Raw genomic sequence first — 24,116 nt, forward strand, 5'->3', positions numbered from 1 at the left:
CCGGACTTAACGGATGACAAGGAAAACAGAAGGAAGCCGTTTCTCTCCAGGACATGCAGTGTCTGTTGGAGTTTTGGAAAAATGCTTTCTCTCGAGTCGCTGGGGGGAGCTCCCAGGCTGGACCCCCACAACAGGTCCTCCCCCATCGCCCTCCCAGCCCCCGCCCCCAATCCCCCTCCCAGCCCCCAACCCCGCCACATCCCCTTCCCAGACCCGGTCCCCGCCCCATCCCCCGCCAGACCTCGTCCCCACCCCCATCCCCGTCCAAGCCCCGCCCGGGAGGGCGTCCTGCCCTCTCATTGGGCCTCCCGCCGGCTCATTTGCATGGTCCGAGGGGGGCGGGGCGCTGGGAATGCCCTGGCGGAGACACTGAGGCCGGGTAGAGAGCGCTTGCGGGCGCGGGGCGGAGCTGCTGAGGATCAGGACCCGAGCCGATTCCCGATCCCGACTCAGATCCGAACCCGCGCCCCCGCCCCGCCGCCGCCATGTACGACGCCGAGCGCGGCTGGAGCTTGTCCTTCGCGGGCTGCGGCTTCCTGGGCTTCTACCACGTCGGGGCGACCCGCTGCCTGAGCGAGCACGCCCCGCACCTCCTTCGCGACGCGCGCATGTTGTTCGGCGCTTCGGCCGGGGCGTTGCACTGCGTCGGCGTCCTCTCCGGGATCCCGCTGGGTGCGTCTGGAGCCGCCGCCCGGGCTCCGCGTGCGGAGGGGGCGCCCCCTAGGCCGGGGAGCGGGGGATCCCTAGGGGTCGCGGGGTCCGGGAGGAGCGGGCACCGGACGCGGACACGGTGGGGTGCATCCCGAGGGCCCCCTCCGGGGCAGATGCTTCCTGCGGGGGCGCTGTTCCTGGGCCCGGGAAGGGGGCGTTGGAACCCCGAGCGGTCCGGGCCGAAGCCTGGGACTCTCGTGCGTCCCCACCCCTACCCCCATCAGGCGCCCGTGCATGAAGGGAGACCCTCGCCTCCGGACTGAGAGTCGGAGCGTCTCGGAGCGACTGGGAGTAGGGAGCGCGACCCGGGGCGGAGGGTAGTGCTGGCCCCTGCGGACTCCTGATCCCCTGTGTCCTCTCGGGAGGTGCTGGACGGGCTGAGCTGCCGAGGGGCCGATTTGCCCTGGGCCGGACAAAGAATGGGGCTTTGGCCGGTGACCCAGGGTGGGCTCCTTCCCTCTGGGGATTGAGGGACTCAAGACACCCCGCGCCTGCGCTTTTCTTTTTTTCTTTTTTTTTTTTTTTTGAGACGGAGTCTCGCTCAGTCGCCCAGGCTGGAGTGCAGTGGCGCGATCTCAACTCACTGCAAGCTCCACCTCCCAGGTTCACGCCATTCTCCTGCCTCAGCCTCCCGAGTAGCTGGGACTACAGGCGCCAGTCACCACGCCCGGCTAATTTTTTGTATTTTTTAGTAGAGACGGGGTTTCACCGTGTTAGCCAGGATGGTCTCGATCTCCTGACCTCGTGATCCGCCCACCTCGGCCTCCCAAAGTGCTGGGATTACAGGCGTAAGCCACTGCGCCCTGCTGCCTGCGCTCTCTGGGTCGCAGCCCAGCCTTCTGGGGGCTGGGTAGCCTCCCAGAAGGGCAACCCTGGGCATCCTCCAGGGCAGGCTAACTGGAGTCTGGTGGGGAGGGGTACCATGAAAGAAGAAAGTTGTTTCCTCCTCCTCCTCCTCCTCCAGTGTTTGGGACCCTTCCTGGGGGCTGGAGTGCATCCCTGGACACCCCCCAATCCCATCCTCTCCTCTAGTTTCCACTGACCTAGGCCCACCCTCCCCTCTCCAGCTCAGTACTCCTGGAAGTGAGATTCCGTACATTTGAATCTTGTCCTAATGAAATATCTGTCCATGTGGGTACCTGTGTGTGTATGTGGTGGGGGTGCAGACGGAGGGTTTGTTTCTCACTAGCCCGAACTACTGGGGTGTGGTATGCTTCCTGCGAATTTGTGTGCCACAGTCCTGGAGGCGGGGAGGGGGTTGTGAGCCAGCAGGCAGGGGCTGGGGCAAGTAGCATTGTGGAGCTATTGACACCCAGACTTCCCCAGGCAGGAGATTATGCCCCCATCAGCCCCCTTTTATCTGGGCTTCCTTAACAATGGACTCTTTGCCCTGCCTGCCAGAGCCAGCAGGGGGTGACTGTTCAGTGGTGAGGAAGCGGGTAGAGGAAGCCCTGCCATTGGGTAGGAGCAGTGGGCAGCCTCTGGGCTGACTGGGAGGTGGTGATTAGGGATTAGACCGTCCTGGCTGTCTGCCTTCCCCTAAGCCAAGGGGAGAGGAGCAAAGGGCAGGAAATGTGGCCTTCAGGAGGATTAGACCGGCCACATGATCATTTGCACACCCTGGGGTTTAGCAACAATAAAAGTCAGTTTTTTGTATCCCAAGGTGGCCTGTGGACACCCACATGGACAAATGTTTACATTGGGACAGAATTCAAATGCAGTGGTCCCAGGAGCCTAAAGTATACTCACTCTGGTATAGAAAGGATTCCTTACTGGGCAGAGGACAGATGCAGCCTGGGGCTTTCCCGGGCAGGACACAGGGAGGCTCAGGAACCACTAAGTCCCTGGAAAGTGGATCTGGAGGTGTTGGCAGGAGCCAATCCCTGGGTTCCAGGGCTCCAGGTTCCTGCTTTAACCCCGTCTCACAGAGGGCTGTGCACTTGGGGACTGCTGAGCATGTCCCAGAGGCTGCATCCTGGACACAGCTCCTCAGTGCATCTGAACTGAGGCTAACCTGGCAGGAGGGACAGGCAGAACCTGCCAGCCACGTGCAATTCCACCCCTCTGGCCTCTCAGGGAAGGAGAGCTGTGAGTCAAGATCAGATTTGGGTCAGGACAGGCTGGGGCATGCCCATCCCTGTGCATCCCAAGATTTATGGCTGTTCAGGGGTTGGGCTGGGAGGGGTGGTCTTGCATGCCAGGAGAGTGCAGATCAGCCCGAGAGTCCAGGCCAGTAAGTGAGGTCAGATCTCCTGCACCTGACAGCATTAAGGCCATCTACGCCAAAGCTCTGATGCTGATATGTTCCTGGCCTGTAACTTTGCGGGGCATGGGGGTGAGGCCTGCTCACCTGGGCTTCTGGAAGAGTGGGAGACTCATTCCTGTGGCTGAGGCCTACAGCAGCGCTGTGTGGTAGGAATATACTGGAAGCCATGATGTCATTGTGCATTTTCTAGAAGCCACGTTGAATAAAGTAAAAGACACAGGTAGAATTAATTTCATTGAGCCCTATATATCCAAAATAGTATCACTTTCACATCTATTCAATATAAAAATTTACTAACAAGATATTTCATACTAAGCCGCTGAAATCCAGTTTGTATCTTACACATCTCAGTTCAGACGAGCCACATTTCAAGGGCGTGATAGCCACATGTGGCTCCCATAGTAGACAGTACTGGTCTAGACAAATGTTGGTGGCATCCTTGCTGTCTGGTTTCTGGCCTTGCCAGAAGTATCGCCATCCCAGTGTGGTACATTCTTTCATGTATTTGTCTCCTGTCCCCAGAGCAGACTCTGCAGGTCCTCTCAGATCTTGTGCGGAAGGCCAGGAGTCGGAACATTGGCATCTTCCATCCATCCTTCAACTTAAGCAAGTTCCTCCGACAGGGTCTCTACAAATACCTCCCAGCCAATGTCCACCAGCTCATCTCCGGCAAAATATGCATCTCACTCACCAGAGTGTCTGATGGGAAAAACGTTCTGGTGTCTGACTTTCGGTCCAAAGACGAAGTCGTGGATGTAAGCAGTTTGCTTATCTGGATGTTGTCAAGTTAGAAAAGCTGTTTTAGGATGGGTGTGGTGGCTTATGCCTGTCATCCTGGCACTTTGGGAGGCCGAAGCGGGTGGGTTGCTTGAGCCCAGGAGTTTGAGACCAACATGGCGAAACCCAATCTCTACAAAAAAATACAGAAAAATTAGCTAGGCATGGTGTTGTGGGCCCGTAGTCCCAGCTACTAGGGAGGCTGAGGCAGGAGAATTGCTTGAGCCTGGGAGGTGGAGGTTGCAGTAAGTCATGATCATGCCACTGTACTCCAGCCCGGGTGACAGTGAGATGCTGTCTGGAAAAAAAAAAAAAAAGACTGTTTTGTTTTGGAAGCAACATAGGCAGTTGTAGGCCCCCTGTGCCAGAGTGGCATAAACTCTGTACGCCTCCAGTGATTTGGTCCATAATGTTTATAAACCCTGAATGTTCCAGGGCAGTTTCTTTTCTTCACTTTTTTTCTCTTTTTTTTTGGTGGGGGGCAGGGTGCAGAGTCTTGCTCTGTCTCCCAGGCCGGAGTGCAGTGGCGCAATCTCAACCTCCCGAGGAGCTGGGACTACAGGCACAGGCCATCACACCCTGCTAATGTTTGTACTTTTTGTAGAGACAGGGTTTTGCCCTGTTGCCCAGGCTGGTCCCAAACTCCTGCACCCAAGTAATCTGCCCACCTCAGCCTGGCAGTTACAATTTCAAATAATTCCTGCCTTTCCTTCAACACTTGGCTCATGACCGTCCAGTCCAAGGAACCTGTCCTGCAGGTGTGCCTCTCCCGAGCTTCCTCTATGCATCTTCCATAATGAAGATGCTTTCTCATTGGAAACCCTACAAGGGTGGGAACGTGCCTTATTTGCCTGTATCCTCAGGGTCTAGCAGAGAGAAGATAATTTGCAATACCAAAACACCATTACATTCGGCTGATGCTTTCATAAGCGCTCCTTGGACGAAGGACTCCATTTTACTTAACAGATCTGTGCAAAACAGCAGCCTGTCGCGTCTAACCAGCAGCCAGTTTCATCCTCTGTTTAACCTTGTTTGCAGAAGCTTTCTCTAAACAGCCAGCACTTGTCTGTTCCCACATGCGTCCGTTCTCCCAGTGAATCACTGTGGTGCCTGCTGACTGCTCTGTAGCACAGCGCTTCGCTAAGTGTGATCCTGGGACCAGCACAGCAGCAGCTCCTGAGAGCTTATTGGAAAGGCAGACCCTCAGGCCACCTCTGACCTGCTACATGGGAATTCTGGGGAGGGACGCAGAATCTCTGGTTCCACAAGCTCTCGGGTGATGGTAATGAATACCGGCATTTGAACAGCACTGATCTAGCCCCTTTCAGTCCATGAGCCAACAACCCTTGGTCCTGTCTGTGGTGACCCAGTGTGACTCTCGTGGGGAGCAAGGAGAGGAAGTTGAAGTTCACTGACAGAGTTGTTAAGGGGATTATGCAATAGATGAGACCCATGGGCCTGAAGTCCGAGGGTGTATGTTAGTTCCCCGTTCTTTCGACCCATGGATTAACCTACTCTGTGCAAAGGGCATTTTCAGGTTTGTTGTCCTGCTCACTTGGAGAAGGCTTATGAAGGATCAGGGAAATTAAAAGGGTGCTCTCGCCTATAACTCCTCTCTCTTTTGCTTTCACAGGCCTTGATATGTTCCTGCTTCATCCCTTTCTACAGTGGCCTTATCCCTCCTTCCTTCAGAGGCGTGGTAAGTCGGCTTTCTCTGCTAGTGCTGAGTCCTGGGGGCCTCTAAAGCGTGCTCACACATCTCCTGCCTGCAAGGCACTAGTGTCAGGCACCTCAGGGTCTGTCCCACGGTGGAGCCCCATGCCTCACTGCCTTTCAGACAGAGTAGCCACAGCTGGCCCTACTTCCAGGCTACCCAGGCAGCAAAGCTTACTGCATGTGTAATTAATTATCTGGCTATCTGTAAGGTAAACTGGCTGGTTCACTTAATCTGCACCTTAAGCATCAGATAGCTTCTCAGTGATCTAGTTAAACTATAGGATGTTGGCTGGGCGCGGTGGCTCATGTCTGTAATCCCAGCACTTTGGGAGCCTGAAGCAGGCAGATCACTTTGGGAGCCTGAAACAGGTCAGGAGTTTGAGACCAGCCTGGCCAACAGTGTGAAACCCTGTCTCTCCTAAAAATACAAAAATTAGCTGGGCATGGTGGTGTGCACCTGTAATCCCAGCTGCTCGGGAGGCTGAGGCAGGAGAATTGCTTGAACCCGGGAGGCGGAAGTTGCAGTGAGCCGAGATCGCACCACTGTACTCCACCCTGGGTGACAGAGCGAGACTCCATCTCAAAAAATAAAAATAAAAAAAAAAGATAAATAAAGTATATGACACTGAAGAACATGTTACCCCTGGAAGAATCTGTTACCCCTGAAAGGTGGAGCTTTACTCTTAGGAGGAACTATAACAGTTATATATATATATATATATATATATATTTTTTTTTTTTTTTTGAGATGGAGTCTGGCTCTGTCACCCAGGCTGGAGTGCAGTGGTGCAATCTCGGCTCACTGCAACCTCCGCCTCCCAGGTTCAAGCAATTCTCCTGCCTCAGCCTCCCGAGTAGCTGGGATTACAGGTGCCTGCCATCACGCCAAGCTAATTTTTGTATTTTTAGTAGAGACAGGGTATCATCTTATTGGCCAGGCTGATCTCCAACTCCTGACCTCAGGTGATCCGCCCGCATTGGCCTCCTGAAGTGCTGAGATTACAGGCGTGAGCCACCGTGCCCGGCCAACAATCATATGTGTTCTAAACAACAACAAAAATCTGTAAGCCTGGTCTAACCTAGATTTGTGCTTTGTTTTGTTTTGCCACTTTGTGATGCGCAGGAGGAAGTTTAGGCTGTAAAATACTAGCCTTTTAGGGGAATTTTTGAACTCACAAGAGCAGCAGCGGAACCTTTGATGCAGTCCTGTATGTAGCACCGGCAGAGCCACGTGGCAGAGGGACTCACATTAGGAGCCTCCCATTACAGGCTACGTACTCCTATGCGTTATCTTATAGGGTCCCCACAACCGAGGGGAGATGTGATTATTCATCCTGTGTGGCTGTGGGGAACTTGAGAGTCATACTTGCCCAAGGAGCATGGCCAGGGAGCTTGCGCCCAGGTCACTCTCTGCTCCTCCATCAGAACAGGGCATGTCTTGGTTCACTGCAGGGTGGCTCTTCTCATTCTCTGTAGTTTGGGGTCCAGGATAGTGGTCCACGGAGCCACTGGAGTACCCAGCCACTGAGTGACCAAAGCACATTTTGGATTTCCGACATTGCCGCAGCATGGTTGGGCATCAGCAGGACCCCAACCCCTTGTTATGCTGGTGGCTTTATGTGGGTATTTGATCTTCCCCGGAACTCAGCAGGAGTGCACCCAGCAGCAACGTAGTGATGCTCTCTGGCTCCCCAGTGCACGGTGCTGGCTTTCCTTCCTGGTCAAGAGTTTCAAGCCCTCTGGGTCCTACTCTGTCCTTTTCAGCCCATAGCTTTGTTGGAAAGCTGCTGGCAGTGTTCGGATTTGGCTGAGTTCAGCGAATATGTGCATTGGCTGATTTCTGAGCCATGCCAGGGGGATGGAGAAGCCGAAGCGGGAATGTTTGTTCTGCAGGCTCTGGACTAGGCACTGGGTCTGTGCCGGCTCACTTGCTAGTCTTGCATCGTTCCCCAACCCCCTCTGGGGATGTCTGGCCACATCAGAAGACAGTTTGGGTTGTCAGAACTGGGGGAGTGCCAGGCCAAGGCGGGTAGATCATGAGGTCAGGAGATCGAGACCATCCTGGCTAACACAGTGAAACCTCATCTCTACTAAACATACAAAAAAAAAAAAAAAATAGCCGGGCATGGTGGCGGGCGCCTGTAGTCCCAGCTACTTGGGAGGCCGAGGCAGGAGAATGGCGTGAACCCGGGAGGCGGAGCTTGCAGTGAGCTGAGATCCTGCCACTGCACTCCAGCCTGGGCGACAAAGCGAGACTCCATCTCAGAAAAAAAACAAAACCAAACAAAAAAAAACTGGGGAAGTGCCACTGGCATCTGGTGTATAGAGGCCCGGGATGCTGTGTCATCACCCGTTGAGTGCGCTCATAGGAATCTTGCTGACAATTAGAACCCATTATTCTTGAAATTCAATGCAAGCAAATTCAAAGCATTACTGTGTACATACCACGTGCTAATCAGTTGCACCACTGGAGCTCCTAAATTCAAAACATTACTATAAAAAATTTCAAAATGCATGGAAAAGTTGTACGTGGCAGGAGAATATTTGGGCTTCAGACTACCCCTTGAATGAAGATGATCCACCAGCCGCCTTCCTTCTTGGTCTTCACTCCAGATTCCTGGCATTTCATTCTGAGTCTCTTTATGCTAGTGAGCTTTTTGTTTGTTTTTTGAGACAGAGTCTCACTGTATCACCTAGGCCTGGAGTGCAGTGGCGTGATCTCAGCTCACTGCAACCCTCGGTGGTAACTGCAACCTCCCGAGCAGCTGAGATTACAAGCACACACCCCCATGCCCAGCTAATTTTTGTATTTTTAGTAGAGACAGGGTTTCACCATGTTGCCCAGGCTGGTCTCGAACTCCTGGCCTCAAGTGATCCATGTGCCTCAGCCTTCCAAAGTGCTGGGATTACAGGCGTGAGCCATCATGCCCAGCTCCTAGTGAGGTTTTTGATGCCTTGCTACATCTGCCCTAGAAATTGTGTGGCTACGATTTTGGGAATGTTGCTGTGTAAACTTGTGATCATTTCTGGACTCCAGGCAAGAATCTTGATGGCTAAGGTGTAGGCTGAACATGTCTGATTCTCTCCTGGACCTGTTTTAGGCCAAACTCTGCTCTGAAATTCCTCCGTGTGGAAGGGCGGGCTGAGGAGAGCCTCCCAGCTGGAATCTTTTGGAGGCCTTTCTCTGTGGGTATCTAATGGCTGGCTCTGATGGCTGGCTGTGATGGCCGTGGCTGGAAATCATTGTAGACACGAGTTTCACAGGTGCAGGCTCTGTCCAAATTGTAGCAAAAGCTGCCTGCCCCAGCTGAGCTATGGGCAATAAGGTGGTTTAAGGATATAGATGAAGGAAAACTCACCCCTAGAATAATTTATCCAAAATGCTGTTGTGTTGTGGGTTAGAGGACATTTTCTGAGGTCCCAGGTTCATTGTTTAAGTCTCAAAAGTCCCTCCAGGTGTTGGTTCTAATTGTCAAAGCGTGGGGGGAGACAGGCTCGTGGGTTAAAGGTCTTATCCCAGATTTGTGTATCCTCCTTGCAAGCAGCAAAGGGGTCTGGATTTGAACCCATGACCATGTTTCTCCTTTGGGTTTCCATCACACTCTGTCCCCAGTGCACTGAGCACCCCCTAGTTCATATGGCCCCCTTAGGCATGTTACATGAGCACTCCTATAGGTGTCCATCTGGCTCTAGGACTTGGCCAACACAACATGGACTCCAGTCTCCATCTGCCTCTTTGCCAGGCACTTTTGTGCAGTGCACACACTGTACAACAGTAGACAGCGACCCTGAGAGCCAGAGTAGAACCTGTCCTAGCACAGGAATGCTCAGTAAGGATTTGTCGCAGGAGTGATTCCAAAGCCAATGAATGTCCTCCCTCCATATCAGCCTGTTTGCGGCTCTGAGAAGCTCTGCTCACATGTGAAAGCTTGTTAAGCAGTTAAGCACTAACCCAGAGCTTCAGACAGTGCCAGTCCTTTTTTCCCTTCTTTAAAAGCGATATGTGGATGGAGGAGGGAGTGATAACGTACCCTTCATTGATGCCAAAACAACCATCACCGTGTCCCCCTTCTATGGGGAGTACGATATCTGCCCTAAAGTCATGTCCACGAACTTTCTTCACGTGGACATCACCAAGCTCAGCCTACGCCTCTGCACAGGGAACCTCTACCTTCTCTCGAGAGCATTTGTGCCCCCGGATCTCAAGGTGAGTTGGTGGTGAGGGGGTAGGTGTTCTGGGTGCAGCTCTTCTTTGCCTCCCTGATTGCCAGGAACTACCAGTTGCTCTCTGCACAATCAAACAGAAATAGACCTTGTCTCTGATGGTTAATGGAAATAAAAGGCGCTTGTCCCAGAAGCTCAGGTGAGGCACCACCCTGATTATGGGAATCCCCTGGGAACATATACCCAGACCTAAAACTCACATCCACTTCCCAGGCTGTGGTTATATAGTCAGGGGGGTGCAGTATGGGTATTAGGATTTTTTATTTTTTTAGTTATAAAGATGATTTTTTGTTTGTTTGTTTTTGAGACAGGGTCTTGCTCTGTCACTCAGGCTGGAGTGCAGTGGTGCAATCATAGCTCAACTCCTGGGTTCAAGCAGTCCTCCCACCTCAGCCTCCTAAGTAGCTGGGACCCACAGGCATGTACCACCACACCAGGCTAATTTTTAAAAATTTTGTAGTGTTGCCCAGGCTGGTCTCACACTCCTGGCCTCAAGTGATCCTCCCACCCCAGCCCCCCAAAGTGTTGGGATTACAGGCATGAGCCACTGTACCCAGCCACTAAGATGATTCTTATTTGGAAACACGGTCAAGAACAACTGCGTTGGGTAGTTTAACCTTTTTTGATTGTGGTTGTTTTAGTATGCCTTACCACTCTACCATAGTAAGAAATTTGCAGACCATGTACACCAAACTTTGGTGCTCCTGGGGAGAAAGAAAGAAGGCTATGCAATGCAATGCATGCTCACAGTCCAAGGGAGAGGGAAACCTGTCTAACAGGATTGGTTTTCCTGTGTGCTTTATAAGCAGATGAGTAGAAGAGACAGCTCTTATTGTCCTAGTAACAACTGGGATAGGCTGCAAAGTTTGTTAGGTTGGAGGCTTATTCCGGGACCAAGGGACCCCAAAGAAACAAGCTCCTGCCAGGTGCGGTGGCTCACGCCTGTAATCCCAGTACTTTGGGAGGCTGAGGCAGGTGGATCACTTGAGGTCAGGAGTTTGAGACCAGCCTGGCCAATATGGTGAAACCCCATCTCTATGAAAAATACAAAAATTACCCGGGCATGGTGGCGGGCACCTGTAATCCCAGCTACTAGGGAGGCTGAGGCAGGAAAATGGCTTGAACCTTGGAAGCGGAGGTGGCAGAGAGCCGAGATCGCACCACTGCACTCCAGCCTGGGCAACAGAGCAAGACTCTGCCTTAAAAAAAAAAAGAAAAGAAAAAGGAAAAAAAAAGGCTCCGGCCTGCTAGGGTGCCTGCAAAGTCTCCGTGGAAGGGTGACATTCAAGCTGAGACCTGCAGGGAACTGTCTCCTGGGAGCACAGAGCCGTTTGCTCAGCCCCCAGGTGTCTCAGTCCCCCCAGCCAGCAGACTCAGAGCTTGCGTGATTCTTCGGTGCTCTCTGCGGTCTTCCAATGATGCTTAAATAAATGGTGCTTGGTGTCTCCCTGCTGTAGTCCTCTTGCTTGCTTTGCTCACAGGTGCTGGGAGAGATATGCCTTCGAGGATATTTGGACGCATTCAGGTTCTTGGAAGAGAAGGGTATGTATGGGCTGGGAGGATCAGCCATGCCCTTTTGACAAACGTTTACTAGCGGTCTTGGTAAACACTTGAGGTTTGCCGTACACCTTAGTGCCCAACACCTTCCTTGTGTTGCTCAACCTACTCGTGATCCCGGGAGATAGGAAATCTCTGTCCCATTTTACAGATAGGGAAACAGAAGCTTGGAAAGGAGAGCCAAGCAGCACACACCCCTCCCTAAGGGGCAGAGCCGAGATTTGAACTGGGATGTCATGACTCCAGGGCCCTCTCCCTCCCCAGGGTCCCCTTATCTGAAGGCGGTTTTTCTTTCCAGCTCGACCTCTTGTGATCCTTTAGTTTAACAAGGGCTGAAGTTAAAGAGTTTCTGCACCTGGACCCCACATGAAGCAATCAGATTTCTCATCTCCAGTCAGGTGTGGGTCCAAGCCCATTAGACCAGTTTGCTCTTCCCAGAGCACATTTCTGCCTTCAAGTCATCCTGGCTTGTCAGGGCTCAGGGAGTTCTGCTCTAGAAATATTAGAGTGGAAGCAAAAAGATGTGTCGGGAGCTATTTTTCTTTAATACTAAAAGTTGATTGATGTATTGGTCTTGTGAATTTGTCATTGTCCAAGACCAAGGAGACTGCATTTTTAAGGACATATGTGTATTTATCTGCTCAGAAAATGTTCATTGCTGTGTGCTAGGGATACTGCAGTGAACACAGAGGTGTGGCCCTTGCCAGCCTTGTGAGAGAAGTGAGCAGATAAGTAAGCAGAAGGGTGATGCTGTATCGATGGGAAAGTACAGGTGCCAATGAGAAGGCACAGGTGTCAAGGAGAAGACACAGGATGCTGGAGGCTCATGCAGGATGGAACACCAAGGCCCAGAGGAAGAAGGGCCTCTCGGAGGACGTGAATCCACATTAAGACTTTGGGGATAAGTAGGAGAGCCTTAGGCATGAGGGCCCATGGATGCGAGGCCTTCAGGACACAGAGAGGATGGCATGAAGGCCTGTGCAGCTGGAGGGGTGGGGATGGGGACACTAAGAGATGGCTGGAAGCGTGGGGGTGGGGACACTAAGAGATGGCTGGAGAAGAGGGGGTCAGGAGTGGTGAAAAATGGGAGAGGAGGGCAGGCTGGGCCTTTTGGATACAGGGGGATTGCATCCTGCAGCAGTAGGGAGCCACTGAGGGCTGCTGCAGTAGGAGTGAGGGGATCAGAGGAGAGCTTTGGAAGCCCCCTGGATGCAGGACAGGAAGGGAGATACCAGCGTCTAGGAGGCCAGTGAGGCAGCCAGAGGCTCCACCAGCATCAGGGCTGCGAGGGTCATGAGGAGGAAACCAATTTGAAGGAGTCCAGGGGAATAGGACTTGGAAATGACCTATGGGACATTTGGAAAGAGGAAGACAGAAGAGCGCAGTCCCGGCTCCTGGCTTTAGCAGTTGGGCAAGGGGAGATGGGGAGATGTGCCCATGGGTTGAGGGTTGAGGACATTAGGAGGGAGCCGGTATGGCAGGAAGAGCTGGTGTGCCAGAGATGCTGGAAGCAGCATCTCCCTGAGAACAGATACCTGGCAACATTCCTAAGGGAAAGTGACATCTCAGAGGGTGAGGAGGGCATCTGATAGGGCCTGGAAAGAGCCGGGGCAAGCATGAATGTGAGGTTATCTTGGGGGGCAAGGCTCAGGCGTTGAGGAGCAGCCCCTGGTCTCTTCAGCCTGAAATTGGAAGCCAGAGTTTGGCCAGGTGCAGCTGTGGTTGTCTGAAGGCCCCCTCCCGCAGCCCTGTGTGCCAATGCTGTAAGAGCAGGGGCCACTCACTGGTGCTGGTGGCTGAGTCCCAGCACCCAGGACAAGGCCTGGCACATACAGGTGCCCAATCCTCCCTGCTGGGTGCTTCTTCCAAGGCCGTGTGATAGAAGTGAGTACCCTCTTTGACATCAGACCCGGCTTCAAATCCCGGCTCTGCTATGTATTGGCTGTGTGGCTTTAGACAAGTCTTTTAACCTCGCTGTGCTTCTGATTTCTCAGCTGAAAAATGGAGATGATGATAATGGTTGCTGTAAGGCCTGATGGTGAAGCACCTAGCTCAGGGCCTGGGACGCAGGTGTAACCAGTGGTTCAGTTGTTATAAATGAACACTAACCCTCGCCTTTGCACCTCATGAATCCAGACGTGTAGATGGAGCCCACAAAGCTAGCAGGAGCCAAGCTCACGTGTGTCCTGCTTTAAAGCCCCATACCCCTTTCTCTGGGTGACAAAAACCTGTGCTCATTCTCTTCCCTTCCCCTCTTCCCCTTGCATTTGGCTAATAACAGGCCGGCTGCCTGCCTCCCTGCAGTTGGGTAGATGGGTGGGTAATGACCAGCACTCCCCACGTTCGCCTGATGGGCTTGTTTTCCGTGCCCTTCCACAGGCATCTGCAATAGGCCCCAGCCGGGCCTGAAGTCATCCTCAGAAGGGATGGATCCTGAGGTTGCCGCGCCCAGCTGGGCAAACATGAGTCTGGATTCTTCCCCAGAGTCGGCTGCCTTGGCTGTGAGGCTGGAGGGAGACGAGCTGCTAGACCACCTGCGTCTCAGCATCCTGCCCTGGGATGAGAGCATCCTGGACACCGTCTCGCCCAGGCTCGCTACAGGTACCCACTCCTCAGGGTGAGCATGGGCAGCACCTTGTTTTCTTTCTTGTGCATTATGGAGGAAGGTGGTACTGCCACATGGGAGCGATAGGGCGAGGCAACCATGACAGGTGGTTGGGAACATCTCCTTCCATGTGTACAGCCTGGGCTGCTGCCATCACTCCCAGCACAGCCCCCAACCCCCCCCCAGTCCTGGAAACTTGCCAAGTCTCCCTTCTTGTGGGGTCATGACCAGGAGGAAAACAAACTCCAGCTGAGCCCCTTGGGGTTCCCCATATAGGCTCCCGCCTGTGGCAGCTGGGCCCTCTGTCCCGCTTTCCAACCCTGTCTCCCTAACATGGCACCTGAGCTCCTGCCATCCTGGATTTCATGGACCCCAAGGATGGGGGTTCTGCATCTGGGACTTGGCCCATTACTCGGAGCTCCTTTCCGGCCGCCTCCCTCCACCTGTCCACCCACCTCAAGGCTCCTTTCTTGAGGCATCTCCTAATTTCTCCCTTCCCCTAAACCCACAATTTTGAACCTCCATTGAATGGTGCTGTATTTTATAATGTCATCAAATATGAAATGGAGACAGTGCTATGGTCCAAATGATTGTGTACCCCCCGGGATTTGTCTGTTGAAATCCTAACCCCCAACATGATGGTCTTAGGAGGTAGGGCCTTTGGGAGGAGATTAGGTCATGAGGAAAGAGCTGTCATGAACAGGATTGGTGCCCTTATTAAACAGATCCAAGAGAGGTCCCTTGTCCCTTCTACCATGTGAGGACTCAGAAGGTGGTGTCTATGAAGAAGCAGGCCCTCACCAGACACCAACACGTCTTTTGCCCCTTGATCTGGGACTTGCAGCCTCTAGAACTCTGAAAAATCGATGTTTGTTGTTTTATAAGCCACTCAGTTGGTGGCATTTTGTTACAGTAGCCTGAACACGGACTAAGTCAAACAGAAGAACCCACAAACCAGCTACAGAGTTGGGCATTTGGAGAAATTCAAAAATGAGTCAGACATATCTCCTTGTTCTTGAGGTGCCCTAAGAGATGGGACACAGCAGCTGCCCAGGTGCATTAGTTTGTTCTTGCATTGCTATAAAGAAATAACCTGAGACTGGGTAACTCATAAAGAAAGAGGTTGAATTGGCTCACAGTTGCACAGGCTGGACAGGAAGCATGGTGCTGGCATCTGCTCAGCTTCTGGGGAGGCCTCAGGAAACTTACAATCATGGCAGAAGGCGAACGGGAAGCACGCACATCCCATGGCTGGAGCAGGAGTGAGAGGGAGAGGGAAATAGAGGGAAGGTGCCATACACTTTTAAACAACCAGATCCCACGAGAATGAACTCAATATCAAGAGAACAGCACCAGTGGGGAAATCCACCCTCACGATCCAATCACCTCCCATCAGGCTCCGCCTCCAACACTGGGAATTACAATTCGACATGAGATGTGGGCAGGGACACAGATCCAAACCATATGACCAGATTAATATGATTTGAGGCATCACGAGGTCATTAAAGAGAGGGACTAAAAGACTGGGGCTCCAGGAAGAAGGCTCTGGAATCCAGCAGAGGGTCAAGGACCAACTTGTAAAGCTGGTGGTGCGTGAGAAGTACCTAGGAGAACATAGATGCTGTGACGTTTGATGTAGCTGTTTTTTGTTTTGTGTTTTGTTTTTTGAGACAGAATCTCGCTCTGTCGCCCAGGCTGGAGTGTGCAGTGGTGTGATCTTGGCTCACGGGAGCCTCCATCTCCCAGGTTCAAATGATCCTCATGCCTCTGCCTCCTGAGTTGCTGGGATTACAGGTGTACACCACCACACCTTGCTAATTTTTGTGTTTTCAGTAGAGACAGGGTTTCCCCACGTTGGCCAGGCTGGTCTTGAACTCCTAACCTCAAGTGATCCAACAACTTCGGCCTCCCAAAGTGCTGGGATGACAGGCATGAGCCACCATGCCCAGCCTGATGTAGCTGTTTCTGTGCACATTATTTGCTGTGGGGTATATTCAGATTTCTTAATACAAGATGATTCTTTGCCTCATGACTTACACACCATTTTCTATTTAATTTCAGCTGTGATATTGGAAATGGACATGTCTTTTCAAGGAAAATAAAAGCAGGCTTTCTGGAATGGCGACTTCCAAACATATTTGTCAATTTAAAGGAGCTGGGAGTGGGGACCCTATGCCCCGTCAGCACTCTCTTAGCTGTTCTTGGCTGTGCTCCCCACTTCAGCTTCACACTGCCCTTGCTGTGCAGGGAGCAGCCTGGGTCGGGCGCAGTGGCTTACACCTGTAATCCTAGAACTTTGGGAGGCTGAGGTGGGTGGATCACCTGAGGTCAGGAGTTCGAGATCAGCCTGGCCAACATGGTGAAACCCCATCTCTACTAAAAATACAAAAAATTAGCTGGGCGTAGTGGCAGGCACCTGTAATCCCAGCTACTTGGGAGGCTGAGGCAGAAGAATTGCTTGAACCTGGGAGGCGGAGGTTGCAGTGAGCCAAGATCACACCATTGCACTCCAGCCTGGGCAACAAGAGCAAAACTCTGTCTAAAAAAAAAGAAAGGAGCAGCCTGGCAAACCCCACCTCATTGCCTTTGTGAGTGCTTCTGACCCTTTGGCTGCCAGGACGGGCGTATTTCATGGAAATGCTAAGCACCAACAGAGTAAAGTGGTTTGGTTTTTCACACTGGTGGGAGATAGTAGCTCCAAATTGTCTTTTTCAGCACTGAGTGAAGAAGTGAAAGACAAAGGTGGATACATGAGCAAGATTTGCAACTTGCTACCCATTAGGATAATGTCTTATGTAATGCTGCCGTGTACCCTGCCCGTGGAGTCTGCCATTGCGATTGTCCAGAGGTGAGCATTTTAGGTGGTTCCGTGTCTTCCTCACAGGGTTGATATGAGGATGAAACAAGATGACAGATCATGGTGGAATGTAGTCTGGGACCTGGATTGGCATGCCGCAGATCACAGCTCACAGTCTATGCGCAATGCCCCTGAACGTTGCCCGCCTGTCCTCAAGCCACACATGCACCTGTAACTCAGCGCAAGCCCAGAAACTCTGCGTGGGGACTCCTAGAGCTGTCAGTGGCCTCACATAGCAGCTGGTCTAGTCTCTTGTGATTGCCCAAGGAAACTGAGTCCTGGAGAGCTTGGGGTCACCGCTCTGAGGTCACAGAGATGCCTAGTAGAAGTGCCAGGCCTAGAAGCAGGATCCTTGCTGCCCCTCTGAGCTGTTTCCATTTATAATCACACGAAGGCCGGCACAGTGGCTCACGGCTGTAATCCCAGCATTTTGGGAGGCCAAGGTGGGTGGATCATGTGAGGTCAGGAGTTTGAGACCAGCCTGGCCAACATGGTGAAACGCCATCTGTACTAAAAATACAAAAATTAGCGGAGCATGGTGGCACGTGCCTGTACTCCCAGCTATTTGGAAGGCTGAGGCAGAAGAATCGCTTGAGCCTGGGAGGCAGAGGTTGTAGTGAACCAAGATTGTACCACTGCATTCCAGCCTGGATGACAGGAGAGAAACCCTATCTCAAAATAAAATGAAATGTAATGAAATGAATAAAATAATAAATCAAGTCACGACCGGGCGCGGTGGCTGACACCTGTAATCCCAGCGCTTTGGGAGGCCGAGGTGGGTGGATAATGAGGTCAGGAGTTCAAGACCAGCCTGGCTAACATAGTGAAACCCCGTCTCTCATAAAAATACAAAAATTAGCTGGGCATGGTGGTGCGTGCCTGTAATCCCAGCTACTCTGGAGGCTAAGGCAGGAGAGTTGCTTGAACCAGGACCTGGGAGGTGGAGGTTGGTTGCAGTGAGCCGAGATCATGCCACTGCACTCTAGCCTGGGCTACAGAGCGAGACTCCGACTCAACAAAAAAAAAAAAAAAAAAAAAATCAAATCACATGGAAGTAGAACATAGGGAATTCCATCTTTCGTTCTAGGCATAGTTTGTTAATATGATTCAGAGCCAGCAGTTAGGAGAACACAGTGTGACGCTCCTAGAACTTCTTGATTGGGCTTCCTCTGATTGGGCTTCCTCTGACTGGGCTTCCTCTGATTGGGCTTCCTCTGATTGGGCTTCCTCTGATTGGGCTTCCTCTGACTGGGCTTCCTCTGATTGGGCTTCCTCTGATTGGGTTTCCTCTGACTGGGCTTCCTCTGAAAGGGGGGGTGGGGGTGGGGGCGGGGAGCAGAATGGTCAGAGCTTGGCTCAGCAGTCAGACTGCTCTTCTTCAAGTCCTGGCTGCACTGCTTACTACAGCTGTGTGACTCTGGGTGACTGAATCCACCTCTCTGTGCTGCAGCTTCCCATCTAGAGAGATCACCTGGAGAAAAGGGTAGTCAGGAGACTCAATCTGGTTACTGAGTCACAGTGCAGGAGTACTCATCCCGTAGTAAGCATCCAGCTAGAGATGTTGATTTCTATTTTCAGGTAATAATGATGATCGTAAAATTAGAGACAGATAAAAGGTATGGGCATTAGACCAGGGCAGTGCAATTTCTAAGCTGTGTGACCTCAGGCAAGTTACTCGACTTCTCTGAGCGTCAGCGGTTTCATCTGCAATATATGGATAGGAAAACCGACCTCAGTGGGTTGTCTGACAGTGGAGGGCACTTGATTGAAAAAAAAAGAAAAAATTACCCTGGTCTGAATATCACCCGGGACTGGAAGAAAAAAATTGAGCTAATACAGGCGTCAGGAATGGGGCTGCGTGGGCCTGCAGGGAGTCCAGGGAAGGGAGAACAAAGAGCCTGAAGGTGTGAGGAGGTGCGAGTGCTGACCTGTCTACTACAAAAAGGCTGCTGAGCCTCCTGTGGATGTGGCCCTGGACTTGGCAGTTTAATACCTGAGCTGTTAAAATAACCTCAGATGCTGTGTTCTTTAAGGGGTAGGATTCACATTCCTGCTGAAATGCTTCTGAAAGGGAGGGAATGAGCCAGCCCATCCCCAGTTGCTTTTTAAGATCATCAGGTAGTTCTGGTCTTGCCGTTTGTCCCTGGACCACTCCTAGGTCCTCCGTGCCCCACTTCCATCTGGGTGTGTGCCTTGGGCTGTCCACCACACAGCTACATCCTGCCATCTTTCCTCCTGGAGCCACTGTGCCATCCATGGATCTGTAGCTTCATTTTTCTTGGCTTTTCCCTGGTTTTTCTGGAGCGGAGTCTCTAGTAAACTCTCAAGGAAGAAAACATTTGACTTTATGTGTGTTGGGAAACGTGCTTTTTTTCTATCATATCTCAGTGATAAGTTGGCCATGTCTAGAATTGCAGGTTGAAAATCATTTCGTCTCAGTATATTGGTTAGTGAGAAGCCTGGGACGGAGACAGTCACATTCTCACTTCTTTGCAGGTGAGTGCTTTTAGGGCTGTCTTTTTATCCTTTATAATCTGAAATGTCATATGTCTTGGTGTAAGTCCTTATTTCATTTATTGAGCTGGACAAGTACTGGGGACCCCTTCAGTCAAAGCCTTCTGTCATTCTCCAGCTCTGGGAAATTATCTTCTATTGTTATTTCTGTTATCCCTTCCCTTCCATTTTATTTTTACTTTTTTTTTTTTTTTTTTTTTTTGAGACAGGGTCTTACTCTGGTGCCCAGGCTGGAATGCAGTGACATAATCATGGTTCACTGCAGCCTGAATCTCCCAGACTCAAGTGATCCTCCCATCTCAACCTCCTAAGTAGCTGGGACTATAAGCACACATCACCACACCCAACAAATTTTTTAAAAAAATTTTGTAAGACAAGATCTTACTATGTTGCCCAGACTTTTTCTTCCTCTTCCTGGGGGCTCTTATTAGGAAGATGTTTGACTTCCTGGGTTGGATTCCTGTCTCTGTGTCCGACTTTCTCTCTTTGTCATATTTTTCATCACTCTGTCTTTTTGTGTCTGCTCTGACAGGTTTCCTCAAATTTTGTCTTCTAGTCTTATCCTACAGTTTTTACTTTCAGCAAATATAATTTAATCTCCAAGAGTACTCTCTCATTCTTTTTTCTTAGCATTCTGTTCTTGTTTTATGGATGTAATGTTCTCTTGGAATATTTGCTGTCCTCTGGATCATCCCTTCTCCATTTCTTCTTGGGCTAGTTGTTCTGTTTCTTCATCTTTCTCTTTTATGCTACTTATTCTGGGCATGTGCTTGGTGGGTTTTTTCCCATATAGCAACAGAGGACTTGGAGCTCAGGGAGAAAAGGGTAGGTGCATCACCTGGCAGAGCTCCCAGATAGTGACAGGCAGGCTGCCGGAAGGATGTCTACTTGGGGATGCTACCTCTTTCCTAGAAGCCCTTCCTTTCCCTGGAGCTGGTTGAACTGTTGGGTTTTGCCCTGGTGGTGAATGCTGGCTCCCCGTGCTCTGCCGGTTTCATCACCAGCCCCCTCCCCTTCTGCCTGGAGTCCAGTAACCTGTTGAAATATCTTGCTTATTGGTGAGCCCCTGCTCCTTCCTTGTTGCTCTTGCAGATTTATCACTTCTTATAAGGGTGCGCTTGTACTTGGGGATTTTCTCTGTGCCACACTGGGAAACATGAGGTGGTTGCATGCTGCAGTCCTGAGCACTTATTTCACTCATATCTTTACACAAAGATTTGTGTGGGTGTTTACTTTGTTTTTAGTAAGTTAGTCTGTCATGTCCTTTGATCCTTTTTTTTTGGGTGGGGGGATGGAGTCTCGCTGTGTCCTCCAGGCTGGAGTGCAATGTTGCAATCTCAGCTCACTGCAACCTCCACCTCCTGGGCTCAAGAGATTCTCCTGCCTCAGCCTCCTGAGTAGCTGGGATTACAGGCGTGTGCCACCACACCTGGCTAATTTTTGTAATTTTAGTAGAGGTGCGGTTTGGCATGTTGGCCAGCCTGGTCTCAAACTCCTGACCTCCTGATCTGCCTGCCTCGGCCTCCCAAAGTACTGGAATTACAGGTGTGAGCCACCGCACCTGGCCCTGATTAATCTTTTAATGCCCAGTCCCTTCTTCAAAAGCCGGCTCCTTTCTCCCCCTGGCCTTCCTAGATTCCTTCTCCACTCCCCAGGATCAGCCTCCTCCTCCCCACCCCACCACTGCCGGGGGGATGTCTGTGGTCAGGCATTTATCAGAGACCCTGAGGTGGGGGTCCTTTTTGTGTCTGGGGGATGGAGAGTCTAGAGGAGGTAGTGGTCAGACCTCTCCATGGTGCCTCTGCTGGGCTCACACGTGACCAAGCACAGCAAACCATGAGGCAGGGGATGGTCTTGACCATGAGAGCCCTTGCAGCAGCTGCCATGGGCCTCAGCTCCTCTCCAAGCTGGGAAGAGCCCTGAAAAGCCAAAGTTTTTTTTTTCCCCCTTTATTTCAGTGTAAGTCCCTTGAGCTTTCTTGAACCAGAAGTGGCCTCATTTTGCTTTAGAGATTTCAGGTGGGCTCGTCCTTGTCCTAGCATCCCAGATCCACCTTCTGGGAAGTCATCAGATTGGAGGTGACGTTGGCAGCTTTTGTAAACAAAGGGTAGTGTTGTAAGCTGTTGTGTCTGCCTATGCGTGTGTTTGTGTACTTGGTCTCATCTCTGCAGACTGGTGACATGGCTTCCGGATATGCCCGACGATGTCCTGTGGCTGCAGTGGGTGACCTCACAGGTCTTCACTCGAGCGCTGATGTGTCTGCTCCCTGCCTCCAGGTAAATACTTTGGCTGAGGGTGTGTGGGCCAGACGGGCACCTCTCTCATCTGATGAGGCCTCACACGACATTCTAGAAACAGCTGGCTGAATGCCAAGCAAGGAGTTTGCCCTTGGGTGTGGGGACCCTGTCTCATGGGAGGCAGCTGAGTCAGTCAGAGGTCCCGGCACACCTGCTGAGAGCTGTCACCCAGGCCGACCTGAACCGGGGCCTGGGAAGACTTCCCGTCGGATGAGTCTCTTTGAGTGCAGCATTGATGGTGGAAGAGCAGAGAGGCCCCGGATAAGCAGGGAAAGGTGCTTCAGACAGAATGGCTGGGATGAGGACCAGGGAGTGTCAGATAGCACTGGGGTGCCTGAGGGAAGGAGCTCTGGCGCCCATGGCACAGGAAGGAGGTGGGACTCTGGAGGGGCAGGGCTAGTAGAGCTCCTCGGAGCATGTGGCTAGGTGCCTGGGAATGCAAGCCCCCTGTCCTCCACCCTTTGTTGTACTGAGTCACAGTCTCCGGGGTGAAGCCCAGCAGTCTGTGTTGACAGGCCCCAGGGGATGCTGCTACTTAATTCTGAATTCTGGAAACTGAGCCAGAGCTCAGGGTCTGGCTCCCATTACCGGGGTTGGGCGTTATCCTGAAAATCATAGGCCTTGGTTTCCTCACTTGGCCAACAGGGGCGATCCCCGTCCCCTCACTGGGCTTCCGTGAGCTCCTGAGAGCCCGTAGCATGGTACTTGGCACATGCTGGGCATCAGGAGGTATGGCCTCTCTTGCTATTGTTGTTATTGGTAGACACAGAAGGATTTAAAAGTAGGGGAACGCAAAGATCCGATTTGCTAGGGAAGAGGGCAATAGTGGCCAAGTAGAGGGTGGATCCTGGGCCCCGGCTGGCAGCAGGCAGCAAGGGGGGCTCCCAGGGCCCAGGCAGGGACGATCTGTAGTCCGAGAGGCTTCCTTAGGCTCTTGGACAGGAGGAGGTGTTGGTTCCAAGCCCGAGGAGCGGGGGCAGCCCTGGTGACTGGTGGTCAGTGGTGCCAGGCGGTGGTAGGACACCCTAGCGGGCAAGCAGGTTTGTGTGGGGGAAACCGATAGACCCCTCCAGGGATTCGTTGGTGGACGACACCTGTGATGTCCAGTGGGAGGTGTCCAGGTAGCTGGGAGGGCCACAGGCTTGGAAGACCTAGGTGATGATATCAGCCCAGCACTGAGGGCTGGAAGAAGCTGTGTCTCTGGCTGGGACTGCATCCTGGAGTGTGTGTGGTGGTGCCCTCTACTGGCTGGCAGTGTGGGTCCACCATAGCTCAGACTGCATACTGCAGCAGCGGGAACGGCCTCTAAGCCAACTTTCTCCATGTGTTTCAGGTCCCAGATGCCAGTGAGCAGCCAACAGGCCTCCCCATGCACACCTGAGCAGGACTGGCCCTGCTGGACTCCCTGCTCCCCCGAGGGCTGTCCAGCAGAGACCAAAGCAGAGGCCACCCCACGGTCCATCCTCAGGTCCAGCCTGAACTTCTTGGGCAATAAAGTACCTGCTGGTGCTGAGGGGCTCTCCACCTTTCCCAGTTCTTCACTAGAGAAGAGTTTGTGAGTCACTTGAGGAGGCAAGTCTAGCAGATTCTTTCAGAGGTGCTAAAGTTTCCCATCTTTGTGCAGCTACCTCCGCATTGCTGTATAGTGACCCCTGCCTGTGACATGGAGGATCCCAGCCTCTGAGCTGAGTTGGTTTTATGAAAAGCTAGGAAGCAACCTTTCATCTGTGTAGCGGTCCAGCACTTAAGTCTAATACGTCAGCATGCGTTAATTCAGCTGGTTGGGAAATGACACCAGGAAGCCCAGTGTAGAGGGTCCCTTACTGACTGTTTCGTGGCCCTGTTGATGGTCAGACTGTTCCAGCGTGAGGTTCTTAGCATGACCAGTGTTTGGATGGGTGGGGGCCTTGTGATGGGGAGTGGGCTGGCCCATGTGTGATCTTGTGGGGTGGAGGGAAGAGAATAGCATGATCCCACTTCCCCATGACGTGGGAAGGGGTGCAGTTCGTCCCCAAGAAGGACACTGCCTGTCGGGTGGCCTGCAAAGATGATAACCTTGACTACTAAAAACATCTCCATGGCAGGGGTAACAAGATGATAATCTACTTACATTTTAGAACACCTTTTTCACCTAACTAAAATAATGTTTATAGAGTTTTGTATAAAAATGTAAGGAAGCGTTGTTATCTGTTGAATTTTGTATTATGTGAATCAGTGAGATGTTAGTAGAATAAGCCTTAAAAAAAATCGTTTGGGTGCAGTGGCTCACGCCTGTAATCCCAGCACTTTGGGAGGCCAAGGTTGGCAGATCACCTGAGGTCAGGAGTTCAAGACCAGTCTGGCCAACATGGCAAAACCCTGTCTCTACTAAAAATGCAAAAATTATCTCGGCGTGGTGGTGCGTGCCTGTAATCCCAGCTATTCGGGAGGCTGAGGCAGGAGAATCACTTGAACCCAGGAGGCGGAGGTTGCGGTGAGCTGAGATCGCACCATTTCACTCCAGCCTGGGCAACACGAGTGAAACTGACTCAAAAAAAAAAAAAAACAAATTAAAAAAACACAAAAATCTAGTGTGCAGGGCATTCACCTCAG

General features: G+C 51.9%; 1 protein-coding gene across 4 annotated transcripts; it reads left to right on the plus strand.

The window, feature by feature from the left end:
• Positions 1-333: 333 nt before the first annotated feature.
• Positions 334-23,706, plus strand: PNPLA3 (patatin like phospholipase domain containing 3). 4 transcript variants are annotated; one of them, XM_054470037.2, is made up of 9 exons: positions 334-672; positions 3,500-3,732; positions 5,388-5,453; positions 9,468-9,677; positions 11,176-11,236; positions 13,631-13,852; positions 16,572-16,704; positions 21,399-21,503; positions 22,858-23,706. In XM_054470037.2, exons 1-9 carry the CDS (start codon positions 486-488, stop codon positions 23,081-23,083), a joined length of 1,443 nt encoding a protein of 480 aa, XP_054326012.1. In that variant the 5' UTR covers positions 334-485; the 3' UTR covers positions 23,084-23,706. The 4 variants fall into 4 exon arrangements, with proteins under 4 accessions (XP_054326012.1, XP_063519162.1, XP_063519164.1 ...); XM_063663092.1 differs by lacking the exon at positions 16,572-16,704 and having other exon boundaries at positions 365-672; positions 13,631-13,868; XM_063663094.1 differs by lacking the exon at positions 9,468-9,677 and having other exon boundaries at positions 365-672.
• Positions 23,707-24,116: the final 410 nt, after the last annotated feature.

The sequence above is a fragment of the Pongo pygmaeus genome, chromosome 23 (genome assembly GCF_028885625.2).
Source record: "Pongo pygmaeus isolate AG05252 chromosome 23, NHGRI_mPonPyg2-v2.0_pri, whole genome shotgun sequence".
NCBI lineage: Eukaryota > Metazoa > Chordata > Mammalia > Primates > Hominidae > Pongo > Pongo pygmaeus.